Below are 13,438 nucleotides of genomic sequence, written 5' to 3' on the forward strand. Positions count from 1 at the left end.
ATGACACCACCTGGCACACAGTAGGTCACAGGGTACGGCCAGTGGTCACACACGCATGTGTCTAAGGGGAGCAGGAGAGAACACAGCGGACAGTGAGGCTACCCCGGCCCCAGGGAAATGGGAAGCATTGCCTTTGGCTTTCTTGTCCATAGAGTTACCAGCACAGTGTGTACTTTTGTTCCTGGAGACTTCTTGTGGGAGACTGAGTTATTCTCTCTTGGTCAGGCTCTACTAACCAAGAACAAACCGCCGGTCTGGGGAGCATCATAAAAAGCGGGGGGCCGGCCATGCTCAGAGACTCTGGGCTCTGACCATTCTGATGCCTCTTCTCCTCACCGGCTGGTCAACCATGAGGCTCCATGTGCTCCTCTCCGCTCTCCTCCTTCTGACTCTCTTGCCCCCAGGTAAGGGGTGGCTCATCACTGGGGTCTGTGGTGTAGAAGGCTATCTGGGAGGTCAGACAGGACCCTGGCATCAGTCTTGTGGATTCATAGACTTAATATCAACAACGTCACTAAGTCTATAACGGTAAAATAGACCCAACTGCCTGATGAGGTCCCACGTCGTTTCCTCCACACTTTGTATCTTGGTATGTCTTGGTGAGGCACGATGACTGATTTGTAGGCAGGGAAATCTGAAAGGCTTCAATGGCAGTGGCGTCTGTCATTATATCTACTCACTAGGTCAGAAGAGATGGACAGAATCCCATCACCAGGAGCTGTGCTAAGAGCATATCTTGGAGACCTCTGTCATAAAGTCTTTGGCTCCTGAAGGGATGGAGATGGGCTCTCATTATGGAAGAGGTATGTCCATGGTTGTAAAAGGAGGCTGCGCATATACCTTTTTTATCCAAATTAGACACTTTGGGAAAGCAAAGGGACCCCTGTTATTACTTTATCAGAACAACAGGCATGAACCAGACCCATGCCAGCCACACTGGCCACAGGGTCACTCTCTCTAAATGGCACAGATCCGGAATTGGATTTCAGAAAGAGGAGGGGTTACTGAAAAGATGAAGTGCTGGTCTGCATTCTAGGAAGGGATTCTTATGCTAAATAACAGTCACAAAAGAGGTTCCAAAAGCCTAAATCTAGTCCCGTGAAATGAGGCTAGAACACACACTGGAATATCAGCGCATTCACTATGCAGGAAGAAAGCAACTGGGCTAGGGAGTGGAGACGAAAATACAGAAGGTGGTCCTTGATGGACTCAGAAATCCCTCGTGCTAAGTTATCAGGTTCAAACTCATCATTTTCAAATGCGATGATTGAGGTGCATAGCGGTGCTCCTTAAGTCTGTAACTTAAGTATTCATATGTGCATCTGGAAACAACACTCCCGGGGTGCAGAGGCCAATAGTTAATGGTGTACAAAGAGTTTAGTTTGCAGGTCAGGCAAGGCTACTGGATATCAGTGGGACAAGCATATGTAGAAGACACATATTAGACCAGATAGTCTTCATGTTTGCACTTGGAAATATTTTTATTTGCATCAAAGAAGGATCTGTTTAGAATGCACTAACTGCCAGAAGCTTTTCTAAATTTCATCCAGGGTCGTATGATATCAACCAGGGCTATCTAAGGCAAGGGCTCAGACAGAGAAAATTCTGCTGCTTGAAATGCAGCTGCCAATGTTGTCCCCAGCCTCTGCTGAACTTGTGGACAACGTTAAGGGGAGGCTGAGTCATGAGGCCGTGTGGACTCGCCTGCCCACGGTGGAAGCCGGCATCAGTGACAGTCAGCGCTGCATGGGGCGCTTCAGGCCCCACACCCCGTCCAGGAGGCCGCGCTGAGGCTCCAGTGGTCCAGCTGCGGCCGCCTTGCTCGCCCTCCTCAAGCGGTCTCAGCTCTGTTGCCCACCTAGTCTTTGTTTCTATGTCTAAATCTTTCACTTTGAGGCTTCCTCCTGGGTCCTCTGTGGGACAGGTTGCACCTTTGTGGTTCGCCCCTGCCTTTTCTCCCATCACTCTTTGCAGTGGCGAGGCCAAGGCTCAGTTCTTGGCCTTCTATCCTCTCTCTCCATCCAGTCCTTTTAAATTCCCCTCCTGGAGCTCTCTTTTGAACTCTAGACTTGTAATGAATATCCAACCATGTAATTTATATCTCTATAGGGATGTTTAATTTCAAAATTAATATATAAAAAAATGAATTCTTGAATCCCCTCCCATGAATCTCCTCCATGGGGCTTTCCGCCATCACTCTGTGCCATGGCCAGCACTCCATGGAGCCTCTCTTGGCTCTTCCACACCCTCTTCCATTCAGCAGGCTCCACATCTGCACCCTAGGAGGTGTCTCTCAGGGCTCCTGCCCCATGACCAGCCTCAGAGAGCAGCTGCTCCGCACTCAGTGAAAAGCCAGAGTGTTTACAGAATTTCTCTCTTTTGGGGCAGAATAATATTCCATTGTATATACACCACATTTCCTTCATCCATCAGCAGATTCAACATCAAGGATTCAACATCTGTCCTGATGATGGACTCGTAGGTTGTTTTTGTGTCTTGGTTATTGTGAATATTGCTACAATGAACATGAGAACGCAGATGTCTCTTTGAGATAGTGCTTCTTCTCCTTTGAATATATAGCCAGAAGTGGGGTTGCTGGATCACATGGTAGTTCTGTTTTTAAACTTTTGAAAAATCTCCATATTGTTTTCCACAGTGGCTGCACCAATTTACATTCCACCAACGGTGCACCAGGGCTCCCGTTCCTCCACATCCTCACCAGTACTTGTTGTCACTTGTCTTTTTTGTAACAACCGTTCTAACAGGTGTGAGGTGATGTCTCATTGTGGGTTTGATTTGCACTTTCCTGCAGATTGGTGATGCTGAGCACCTTTTCATGTACTTGTTGGCCATTTGTTAGTCTTCCTTGAAAAAATGTCTACTCAAGTCTTCTGCCCATATTTTAATTGGATTATTTTTTCTGCTATTGAGTATGGGTTCCTTATATATCTGGATATTAACCCCTTATCAGATGTATGGTTTGCAAATATTTTTTTTTCCATTCTGTACTTTTCTTCTTCATTTTGTTGATGGTTTTGTTTGCTGTGAAGAAGATTTTTAATTTCATGCAGCCCCAGTTATTTATTTTTCCTTTTATGGCTTGTGCTTTTGGTGTCATATCCAAAGGCCATTGCCAAGGCCACTGTCAAGGAAATTTATTCCTATGTTTTCTTCTAGGACTTTTATGGCTTCGGGTCTTACTTTGAAACCTTTAATCTACCTCAAGTGTATATTTGGGAGTGGTGTAAGATAAGGGTCTAGTTTCATTGCTTTGCATATGGATATCCAGTTTTCCCAGCACCATTTATTGAAGAGACTATCCTTTCCCCATGGAGTATTCTTGACTCTCTTGTCAAATATTAGTTGACCATCTACACATGGGTTTATTTCTGGGCTCTCAATTCAGTTCTATTGGTCTATTTTGTCTGTTTTTTAGAGCAGTATTGTATCTTTTTGATTAATATAGCTTTGGAATATAGGACATATCATGCCTCCATCTTTGTTTTACTTTCTCAAGATTTCCTTGGCTATCAGGGTTTTTTTGATGGTACCATATGAATTTTAGGATTGTCTTTTCCAATATGCTCCATCTACACATGTCTTTCTAGTCTTCAAATAAACGAAGCCAGGAAGAGGAACGTCTTTTTCATTCTCACCATTCAGATGTCAGATCAAAAGCTAATCCTCCTGGGAAAGCCTCTCCTGTCCATTTTATCAACTCCATCGTCCAGGCCTTTCCTGGCCCATGACTGTATTATTTTGTTCTAAACACCTGCCACTTACTGAAGTGATTTTATTCATCTATTCTTGTATTGCCACATTTTCTTTATTGAATGTAACTGCGGTAAGAATATGAAACATTTCTGCCGTTTTTACTGTCCTATTATTAGTACAAAGAAAAATGCCTGGCGAATAGAAGAAATTTAGTAAATCTTTGTTGAAGACCCATATAAAGGAGTAAGTGAAGACACAGGTGTATTGCGAACTTATTTTGTCTGTCCCCCTGTTGTTTCAGTTTGCCATTTACCAAAGATCTTTGTGAAGCATAAATTAGCAAGGCCAAGAACTCCCAAGAGAAGGAGGGGTGTTGTGGACACTCAGGCTGTAGGTGAAGGGGGCGCTGGGCGTGGAGCCACGGAGCGGGGCCTGCGCCCCTTCTCTCCGAGCAGCAGCGCTCCCTCCAGAGCGCCTCTGTTCTCACGCTGAGAGCGACTCGGCCGCGGACTAATGATCTCGCCGGCTCTTTCTCCACAGCAAGAAGTGGTTTGGGCGCTTCTGAAGCCCACTGTGCGAATCTCTTAGGCATTTGCAGAAGAGATGTCTGCAAAATAATAGAGGACATAATCGGTGGCTGCCGAAGACGGTGGAAGTGCTGCCGAGCGTGGTGGATCCTGATTCCAGTCCCCACACCAGTCGTGTATTCGGAATACCAAGACCCCATTAAGCCGAGGATAAAGTGAAATGAGGGAAGCAGAGCAGCCAAAGGAAAATTCTTTGCATCTAAAAACATTAAAATATATATCTTGATTTAGCCCAACTTTATTACCCACTTTTATTTTCCTGTGTCAATAAAAATAAATAAATAGTGATTTAAAATCTACCCAGATGCTACTTCTTTGGACTCATTTTCAGATCCAAACAATGTCTTTAAAAGTGAGAGAGTCTATTTATTTAACAATACTTTTTTTTTTTTTTTAATTGTCACAGAAAGACCAAAGGATTAACAAAAATACTACAAAGGTGAAAATATAATTATACAAAACATAATTAAATAGACACACAGAGAAAAGGCAAAGGCAAAATACAGAGAAAATCCAGAAAATGTCCAGAAAGGGAAGAGATGTATATAATGAAAAGCGGAGAAAATGGAAAGAGGGCAAGAGGAATAATTTGGGATAATTCATAAAGATGGTAACTGTAGAGCAGATACCCAGAAAGAGATGCAAACAAGCATAGAGAGAGCATGAGAGGTTGGAGATCAACAGAAATGTATATTAAGTACTCTAACAGGGAAAACTTCAACTAATAAGGAGATTCTGATGTCACTCCTATGGAGAAACGTTATGATCATTTAGATTCCTAATGTTTTACTCTCCTAGACACATAATTCTGCCACAGAGCTGGAATTTCCCTGTAGCCCTATGCTGACCCTCTTTGAAGAGCAGGCTGTTGGTATTCCTGTTAAGTAGTTGTTTGGATGCTTCATAACTTCTGACTTCAAGTTCATTTTCCTTCGTGTTTGAGGTCCTCAGTTTCCTTTCCTGATGTCATGTCCCTTAAAGGAGATCTTAAGAGTTTTATTTTCACTCATGTACTAAATCTTGATGATTAGAAAAACGTGGTGAGGGCTACCATTTTTCCTTCCTCTAATGCAATCTTTGTTTTTTTAATTCTCAGAGTGTAGACATTTAACATGTAATTTGATACAGTCTTGACAAGGTTTAGGGCAAAATTGGCCTTAAAATAGTCAAGCCAGGCCATAGGTCAGGAGCAAAGTGCATAAATGGTGAGAGAGACCCTTTGCCCTCTCCCCTCTCTGGGGATATCTGGGACTATTTGTTTTATCGATAACTTCTTGAGTAAGCTTTGGTGGTTCTGGAATTTCAAAAAAATTTGTCTACTTTAAATAAGGTGTATTCGTTGTCATAAAATGTTTAGGAATGCTTTTGAAGTTGCATTCTATCAGTTTAAATAAAGTGCTATACTTTTAATATATTTTATGTAAGTCTTATGGTAACCCCAGGGAGACACCTGTAGTAATTACACAATAGAGCATGACATGAAGGCCTACTGATACTAAAAGCCATGACATTATAAAAGAAGACAGCAAGGTAATAAGGTAAGAATAATGGATCTACAAAATCGTCAGAAAATCAACAAAATGGCAATAGTAAGTTCTTAAGTATCAATAATTATTTTCACATAAATTGATTAAATTTTGCAATCAAAATATACAGAATGGTTGAATGAATTTAAAAAACAAAATCCAACAATCTGCTGCCTACGAAAGACTCCCTTTGGCTTTAAAGACACACGTAGACGCTGTAGTGAATTAACGAAAAAAGATACTTCAAGCAAGTGGTAACCAAAATAAACAAGTGTAGCCATTATTATTATTTTATTTTTAGATATTTTTATTGATTTTTAGAGATAGAGGAAAGGAGAGGGAGAGAGAGAGAGAGAAACATTGATTGGCTTCCTCCTGTAGGCCCCTACCAGGGAATGAGCCCCAAACCTGGGCGTGTGCCATGATGGGGAACCGAAGCAGCAACCCCTCAGTGCACGGGACCATGCTCCAACCAACGAAGCCACAGTGGCCAGGGCTAGCTATTCTTTATATCAGACAAAATAAACTTTAAACTAAAAGTGGTAAAAAGAGACAAAGGAAGTCTTATATAATGATAAAGGAATTAATCCATCAATAAGGTAAAAAAATTGTAAATATCTAAGTACCCAAGGTCAGAGTACGTTCATATATAAATAAAAAACTCACAGGGCTAACAGCAATGACAAACAGCAACCAGCAGTGATTTGGATCTTTCATGCCCTACTGGTAACACAGTCCAGACAGGGAATTCATGCGAAAGCAGCAGATGTGACTAACACTATGGACCCGAGGAACCTAACATATATATTTAGGACATTCTGACAACAGCAGAATACACATTCTTCTCAAGTACACATGAAATGTTTTCTAGTAGAGACCATATTTTAGGCCATAGAAAAAAAGTATTTGCAAATGTAAGAGGATTACAATCATATCAAGTATCTTATTTGACCACAATGGTATGTAACTAGGAATCAACAACAGAAGGAATTCTGGAAAACTCATGAGTATGTAACAATTATGTAATACTCTCCTGAACAGCCAATGGATCAAAGAAGAAATTCTTTGGCAAACATCAAAATGACAACAAGTCATCAAAATAGAAGACATAAAAGTATCTACATTTTTTCCAAAAACAAAGCTGACACCACATATGAAAGTTTATAAATTAAAAAATATATATATATGAATGTGCCATTAAGCCACTGATCAGTAGGAAAATTAGCATTGATTACTTGGTTTTAGGTCAATCGATTGCTAGTCAAAGGCATTTCTTAAGCTTTCAATACTTTACTCCTATACTTTGGGGTGAGGATAGGGAGTCTCTTTAAGTTGTAGACATACAGTCATTTTTTAAAAAAATCTGTTTTTAAATTACAGTTGACTAGACATATGGTCTTGACAACAGATGGCTATTGAGGAAATATTGAGCTCCTTAGCTCCGATGTTTTAACCCTCCCAACGTCACCATCCTTGTCATGCAGGACAAAGGATTGATGACAGGTAAAAAATGTTAGTTTTCCACATGAACTAAGTGCATTTACCTTTCAGATGCTATTAAGAACATTGTACATATGTGACACTAACCTCTCTTTTAAGAAATAATTTAGAAATTGAGTTTCGTTTTGGAAAAAAAGAAGATCCTTGGGCAATTCTCTTATCTGTATTGTGGAAAAGAGTGTCTTGTGGAAGAGTCTCCTTGTAAGTCAGAGGGCTTTTGGTAAGAAGGAAACCACATTCTCAACCCTACTTCCTTCAAAAGACAACTGGCCAAAGGCACTGGCCTCTGCGGAACTGGAGAGTCCACAGAAAAAGTGAAGGATTGGCCATCTGGTTTCCTGTAATTAGGTTAATTTGTCACCAAATTTAGAGACTCCATGGTCTGGAGATATTCCAACGGAAGCTGTTTCATTTTTTTACTTGTTAAGCTTCACTGACCAAGAGGAATGTCAGTCCCCCAGAAATTCATAAAAGGCTCCGTGTTCCACCAGCCGTGATCACTCACCTCTCACCGGGCAGCCGACCATGAGACTCCAGCCCCTCCTTTCTGTGCTCCTCCTCTTTGTGACCATAGTACCAAAAGGTAAGACGGTGAATAATTATAGAGCTGGGTTTCTCAGGAGGCCCTCCGGCACGCCCCGTTCCCCAGTGGCCGTCGTCACTGTCACTCAGACCCTCTTGCACGGGCTTTAGCCATTCGGAATTCCAACAGGCTCGCCTGCCTTCGAACTGATGAGGACAACCCTGCAAAGCGGGACAAAGGTTTCCGTCGACAGAAAACCAGGTCCAAGAGTTCCGTGATTAGAAAATGCGGCCCATGTAGGGAGAGAGGGAGAGAAGCTTGAACATGGGACTTGAGGGTTAGCACACAAATTCAGTAGCTGTTACCAGGGCCCCATCTCGCAAAAGGAGAGTGAAAATGAGCTCGGCTTGGCCTCGGTGAGTGAATGGAAGTGGGAGAGTCTGTCGGTGAGGAATGTTTGTGAACGCGAAAAGTTAGGTGCCCAAGAGAGAGCTCAACAAGAGAGGGTCGCACCCATTTGTGAAGGACCAGTAGAGAGCAGGGGAGTCTGGAAAAAGCATGAACAGAGGGATAAAGCTTCGATGGCCAACTTTTAAGCAAAAGACAAAATATGAAAGAGGCACTTTAAGAATCTGAGTTACATCCTTAAGACCCATGGTTCGGAAGTTTGAATATTAACATGTAGAATCAAATAAAAAAGGGAAGGGGGTCACCTTCAGGCTAGTTCACCCAGCTTTTTGTAAGAACTGACAACATCCGTTTCTCCACTGTTAGTGACAGAATGTTCAGGTCCCTCAAAATAAGGTCTGTGTCCACTGAACATAGATATATAGTCTGGATAACTCTCTCTCTTCCTTGGTTCATCTCTACGATTCCTTTAATTGCAATCAAAGCGCTCATTTGTTTGATCTTTGCCTTTTACGAAATGATGCCAAAGTGAAAAGCATATGGCACCAATGCTGAGTGGGTGTGGGGCATTTCAAGGACACAGAGGGCGAGGCAGCCAGACTTTACTGTGTGTGGGTGACACTAATTACTGGGCTAGGTGACGCATACGTCTCAGTTTACACACACAAACTAGGACCACCTGGGGGTTCCAGGCAGCCCACACGCCTGGCAGGGGGTGTCCTGACGGGCCTTGCCCTTCGTTTCACTGCTTCCAGCACTCTCTCCTCAGTCTCTCCTCCTGCTTCCACCACAGAAGGAGTTTCAGGTTTTCAGTGTCCTCCTTACTTCCTAATCTTGAGATAATCATCTTTTGAGGTCAACACATGGAATTCATCCCGAGGGGCCACCAGCAACCGTGTGAAAGTAGAGAAAGGGTATAAAGGACAATCATGAGGGGTCAGGAGGTCAGAATTCCTCCCTGTTAATCCCATGACCTGAAGGTAGATAAGCCAGCTCCGGCTCTGCGCGGATTCTCTGGGCCGTGATCGAGCCTGGGCTTGAAAGCGTCCACCATCCTGGCCTCTGCTGTCCTTTGTGCCTCCAGCCTTCCCTGGAAGAGGCCCCTTCTCTCTTCTCCCAAAGTAAGTTCCTCCTCTCGGCGCCGAGGTCCAGGCTCCATGAAAGCAGGTCCCAGCGCACACACAGAGCAGCAGGGGCCGTGCAGCCAGCGTGCCGCCGAGGACGTGGAGACGCGCAGTTCACGCGCAGAAACCGCCCGGGCCAGTGACAGCCGGCGGGAGGCTGGTGGGCAGGATGCACGACCCTGGGAATCCGGGGACAGGATGTGAAGTGAACTAAGCCAGTCACAGAGGAGAAATGCTTCAGGGTCTCACTGACGTGAGGAATCTAAGATAGTCAAATGCACAGAAACACAGAGTAGAATGGGGGTTGCCAGGAGCTGGGGGGGGGGGCGGGAGCTGCTGTTCCATGGGGCAGAGTTTCACCCCCATGAGATGAGTAAGTTCCAGAGACCCGCTGGACATCACTGAGCCTGTAGTTAACCGTACTGAACTGTGCACTCAACCGTGGACGAGGGGAGATCTCAGGTCTAGTGTCCTCGCCACAGTGAAAAAGGAAAAGGAGAGCAGGGGTTCTCTGCAGCAGAGCTGGCCGCCGCATGAATGTGACAGGCGTCCTTCAGAGGCAGCCCTTGGAAACCGTGATGTCCCCTCCCTCCAGGACAGTCACGACCAGCCCCGGTTTGTCTCTCCCAAATCGGTTATACCAGGAGGCTAGCGAAGGGCTAGTGTATCCCAGGATAGCGGAGACGGAATGAGATCCAGGTGGGTTAATAGGATGGTTCAGAAACTAGCTTCTCTGGGTGAGCGCAGGCAGAGTGACTCCATCAGGGAGCATCCACGGTGGCCGCAGGGGGACAGTGGGCCTGCTTGTGCTGGGAGGGCTGGGGGACGCCCACGGAGACTAAGGGAAACCACTGCTCGGGCCGCACACGTAGCTACGGGCCCCTCCGCTGCCAAGTGAGTGAAGACATACGGACAGATTTCAGGAAAACTACCCTTCGGCTCTGAGCCAAATGCTCTGAACCTGCGTGTCAGGGGCACTAAACAGCGTGGAAAACGCGTTCCTCGCCGAGCCCTGAAATGCGGCAGCCGGGGAAGGTGCAAACCCAAGGCCTTGTGGGCTGTCTGCAAGAGGAGATGAGAGCGTTGCTCCCGGGAAACTCAGCAGGGGGGTGGCGAACAGCCCCGCGCTCACCCACTGCCTGCCACCCCACCCCCCCCCCCGGCACCGTGACACACTGCCCACGCGATCCAAAGTGTGCCTCCCAGAGGAGCGCTGCCCTCTGCAAGCTTCTGAAGTCGGCCTGCCCTCTCCAATGGGCTTGGTCCCCAGTCTCAGCCCCTCCCCTGAAAGCGCTTCTTTGACTTAAGTGTCTGATTTTTTCTTTTTTAAGAAAATAATTTTCTTTTTTTTTCTTTTTTAAAAAAATATGTTTTTATTGATTTTCAGAGAGAGAGGGGTAGAGAGATAAAAACATGGATGAGAGAGAAGCACCACCCATGGGCCGCCTCCTGCACCCCCGTCCTGGGGACTGAGCTCACAACCCGGGCTTGCGCCCTGCCTGGGAGTCGAAGCAGAGACCTCCTGGTGCGTGAGATGACACTCAGCCACGAGCCCCACCAGCAGGGCTGTCTGGTTTCTCACGGAGGCGGAGTCATCTCTTCCATCCCAAAGCCAGTTTTTGTAAGCTCCTCTGTCTGCGCATCACCAGAATCCGGTGCTGACGTAACGGTGCTGTCTAATCTCTTCCTGTGCAGCCAGGCCTGGCGTCATCCCGGGGCTAAAACAGTGCCTCATTCTCAAAGGCGTTTGCAAGGCTACGAGCTGCACCAGCACAGACGACACCATCGGTGTGTGCAGCGACGACAAAAAATGTTGTCGAAAGTGGTGGATATTGTATCCCTACCCAACACCAGCTCCCAAGGCAAAGTCTCCCTAGGCTGGGCCTCCGGGACACGCGGGGGCTTTTCGCAGATTCCTGAGGGACCCAGCTTGCTTTCCCTGCCTTGATGGGAAATAAATGTCCTGCCTCCACGTGTACTGACCCCTGAGGGATTTCTTCTGGGTGCACGTGCAGAGCCTCTTATGCACAACAAGACCCAACGAAATAATAGAGGAATCTCATACCCTAAGGATTTTTGTTCAAGATGTGACTTTTCTATTTGAAAAAAAGATGAAGGTTAACATTTTAAATATGTAAAATAAAGCAGGTGTGAAATGACAGTGAGTAGTGTTTTATGATCTGATGTAGAACAGCAATGTTCCCCCTCTTCGGATTCCGAACATATGTCGTTTCCTTGCTGCTCGGGGATGTGAGTTAAGGTCAGTCAGTCGCGTGGTCTTGCTAACGGCAAACCCGAGTGAGGACAAGCCCGCCCAGCCGCACCCCATCGGCCTGAGGCCGGTGGCCCCCTCCTGGCCTTGGGGGAGCAGAGCAGAGCGGCCCAGCGGCGGGGCCCACCGGGGATGCTGGAGGGCGAGGCGCCGGGAGCCCCACAGCCCTGGCGGTTCTTTCCCAGTCACCCCCACACAGCTCTGCCTTCCGGCCAGAGGAATTTCCAAGCCAGGGATAATTCCGGATCATGTCTCCTTTATGGCTAAGAAAATAAAAAGGCAGGAGAGAGGTCAGGGGTGTTACCTGACAGGAGTCCCACAGAGGTGGAAAGACCCTTCTGGAGACCACAGTGAAAGCCCAAGGGTTTTTGTCTTCTTAGTCTAAAGGCCATGGTCAAACGGAGGAAGATAGGCTCTCCCACCTCCCAACAGTCTTCAGAATCCGCGTTCCTGTTATTAATGTGGGCAGCAGTTGTCCACAAGACCATCCGTTTCTTGAGTACAAGAGCCACCTTCACCCACACCTGTGTCCAGGGTACCACACAGTCTCCTAACACTGCTGCTGACAATCACAGGCTCTGGCGTCAGTCATCTCTCTAAGTTAAAACTGTCGTTCTTTTTTTTTACTTTAAAAAAAATGTTCTGAGAGAGAGAGAGAGGAAGGGAGAGGGAGAGATAGAGAGGAATATCAATGAGAGAGAAACAGTGACCGGCTCCTTCCTGCACATGCCCTACGGGGGACCAAGCCCATAACCCAGGCATGGGGCCTGACGGGGAATCCCATGGGTGACCTCTTGGTGCCTGGGACCTCGCTTAACCCACTGAGCCTCACTGGCTGGGCAAAGCTGTCATTGTTTTGACTTTGAACTATTAACCTTCGTTTGCCTGAAAAGTTTCCTTCCAAGAAATGAGTAGAATAAATGAACCTTCAAGCTAGAGAGGTCCGTTCCACTTTCCCCAAGTCGTTCTGTGACTGTTCATTTTGAATTAGGGTTGCCAGAGAAAAGACAGGCTGCCCAGTTACATATAAAGTTCAGATAAACAATGAATATTTTTAGTATAAAAATGTATAATATTTGGCACATACTTATATTACAAATTATCTGTTACATCTGAAACCAAATTTAACTGAGTGCCCTGTCTTTTTATTTGCTAAAGCCAGCACCCCTCCTTCGAATCCGCACATGGGGGAAATTCCAGGCACTCCCTCCGCTCAGCAGAATACCTCCTGCCCGCTGGGCCGAAACCCACCTATAGCCACCCCTCTCCCCTCTATTCTGGCTCTAATTTGTCACGCACTGCCCATTTTCCTCTGCGACGAGAGGGCTGCCTGGTTCCCGATGCTAGTCATGAATTGCAAACACAGGCCCGTGGATGTCTGCAGAACGTGACAGTCCCATAATCACCACAAACCTGCTATGTGCCGTCCTCCGTGGATTTCACCCCCTTTCATCTCTCCTCTGCCAGATACCATGGTAACTGCACAAGCTCTCCTCAGAGAGCGACACTCAGGCTCTGACCCTGGGCATCCACCTGCTCCCTCGGCTTCTTTTAAATAATCTCATTTCCACAGCAGCTGTTGATCCCCTGCGCCCAGCTGCTGAGTGGATTGCGCAGTAATGCCATGAAAACAGAGCAAATTTGCACACATTCTGCACAGCGTTTTTGTGTGTGTGTTTTTTAAAATCCTCACCCAAAGATATTTTTCCATTGATTTTTAGAGAGACTGGAAGTGGGGGGACGTGGGGAGAGAGAGAGAAACATCGACGTGAGAGACACATCAA

At 46.0% G+C, this 13,438-nt stretch overlaps 2 protein-coding genes across 2 annotated transcripts; both read left to right on the forward strand.

Moving 5' to 3' along the window:
• Positions 1-349: 349 nt before the first annotated feature.
• Positions 350-4,460, forward strand: LOC148093623 (beta-defensin 109-like). The gene is made up of 2 exons (XM_087813534.1): positions 350-404; positions 4,255-4,460. The coding sequence occupies exons 1-2, from the start codon at positions 350-352 to the stop codon at positions 4,458-4,460; spliced, it is 261 nt and encodes an 86-aa protein (XP_087669660.1).
• Positions 4,461-7,852: 3,392 nt separating this feature from the next.
• On the forward strand, positions 7,853-11,259 carry LOC107541941 (beta-defensin 130B-like). The gene is made up of 2 exons (XM_016219128.1): positions 7,853-7,910; positions 11,078-11,259. Exons 1-2 carry the CDS (start codon positions 7,853-7,855, stop codon positions 11,257-11,259), a joined length of 240 nt encoding a protein of 79 aa, XP_016074614.1.
• Positions 11,260-13,438: the final 2,179 nt, after the last annotated feature.

Source organism: Miniopterus natalensis, chromosome 2 (genome assembly GCF_054644295.1).
Source record: "Miniopterus natalensis isolate mMinNat1 chromosome 2, mMinNat1.hap1, whole genome shotgun sequence".
Taxonomy (NCBI): Eukaryota; Metazoa; Chordata; class Mammalia; order Chiroptera; family Miniopteridae; genus Miniopterus; species Miniopterus natalensis.

Coding starts and splice junctions, on each gene's coding strand:
- LOC148093623 (XM_087813534.1), top strand. CDS start 350: ATGAGGCTCCATGTGCTCCTCTCCGCTCTCCTCCTTCTGACTCTCTTG. Junction 405..4,254: donor TCTGACTCTCTTGCCCCCAG/GTAAGGGGTGGC, acceptor CTTTCTCCACAG/CAAGAAGTGGTTTGGGCGCT.
- LOC107541941 (XM_016219128.1), top strand. CDS start 7,853: ATGAGACTCCAGCCCCTCCTTTCTGTGCTCCTCCTCTTTGTGACCATA. Junction 7,911..11,077: donor TGTGACCATAGTACCAAAAG/GTAAGACGGTGA, acceptor CTTCCTGTGCAG/CCAGGCCTGGCGTCATCCCG.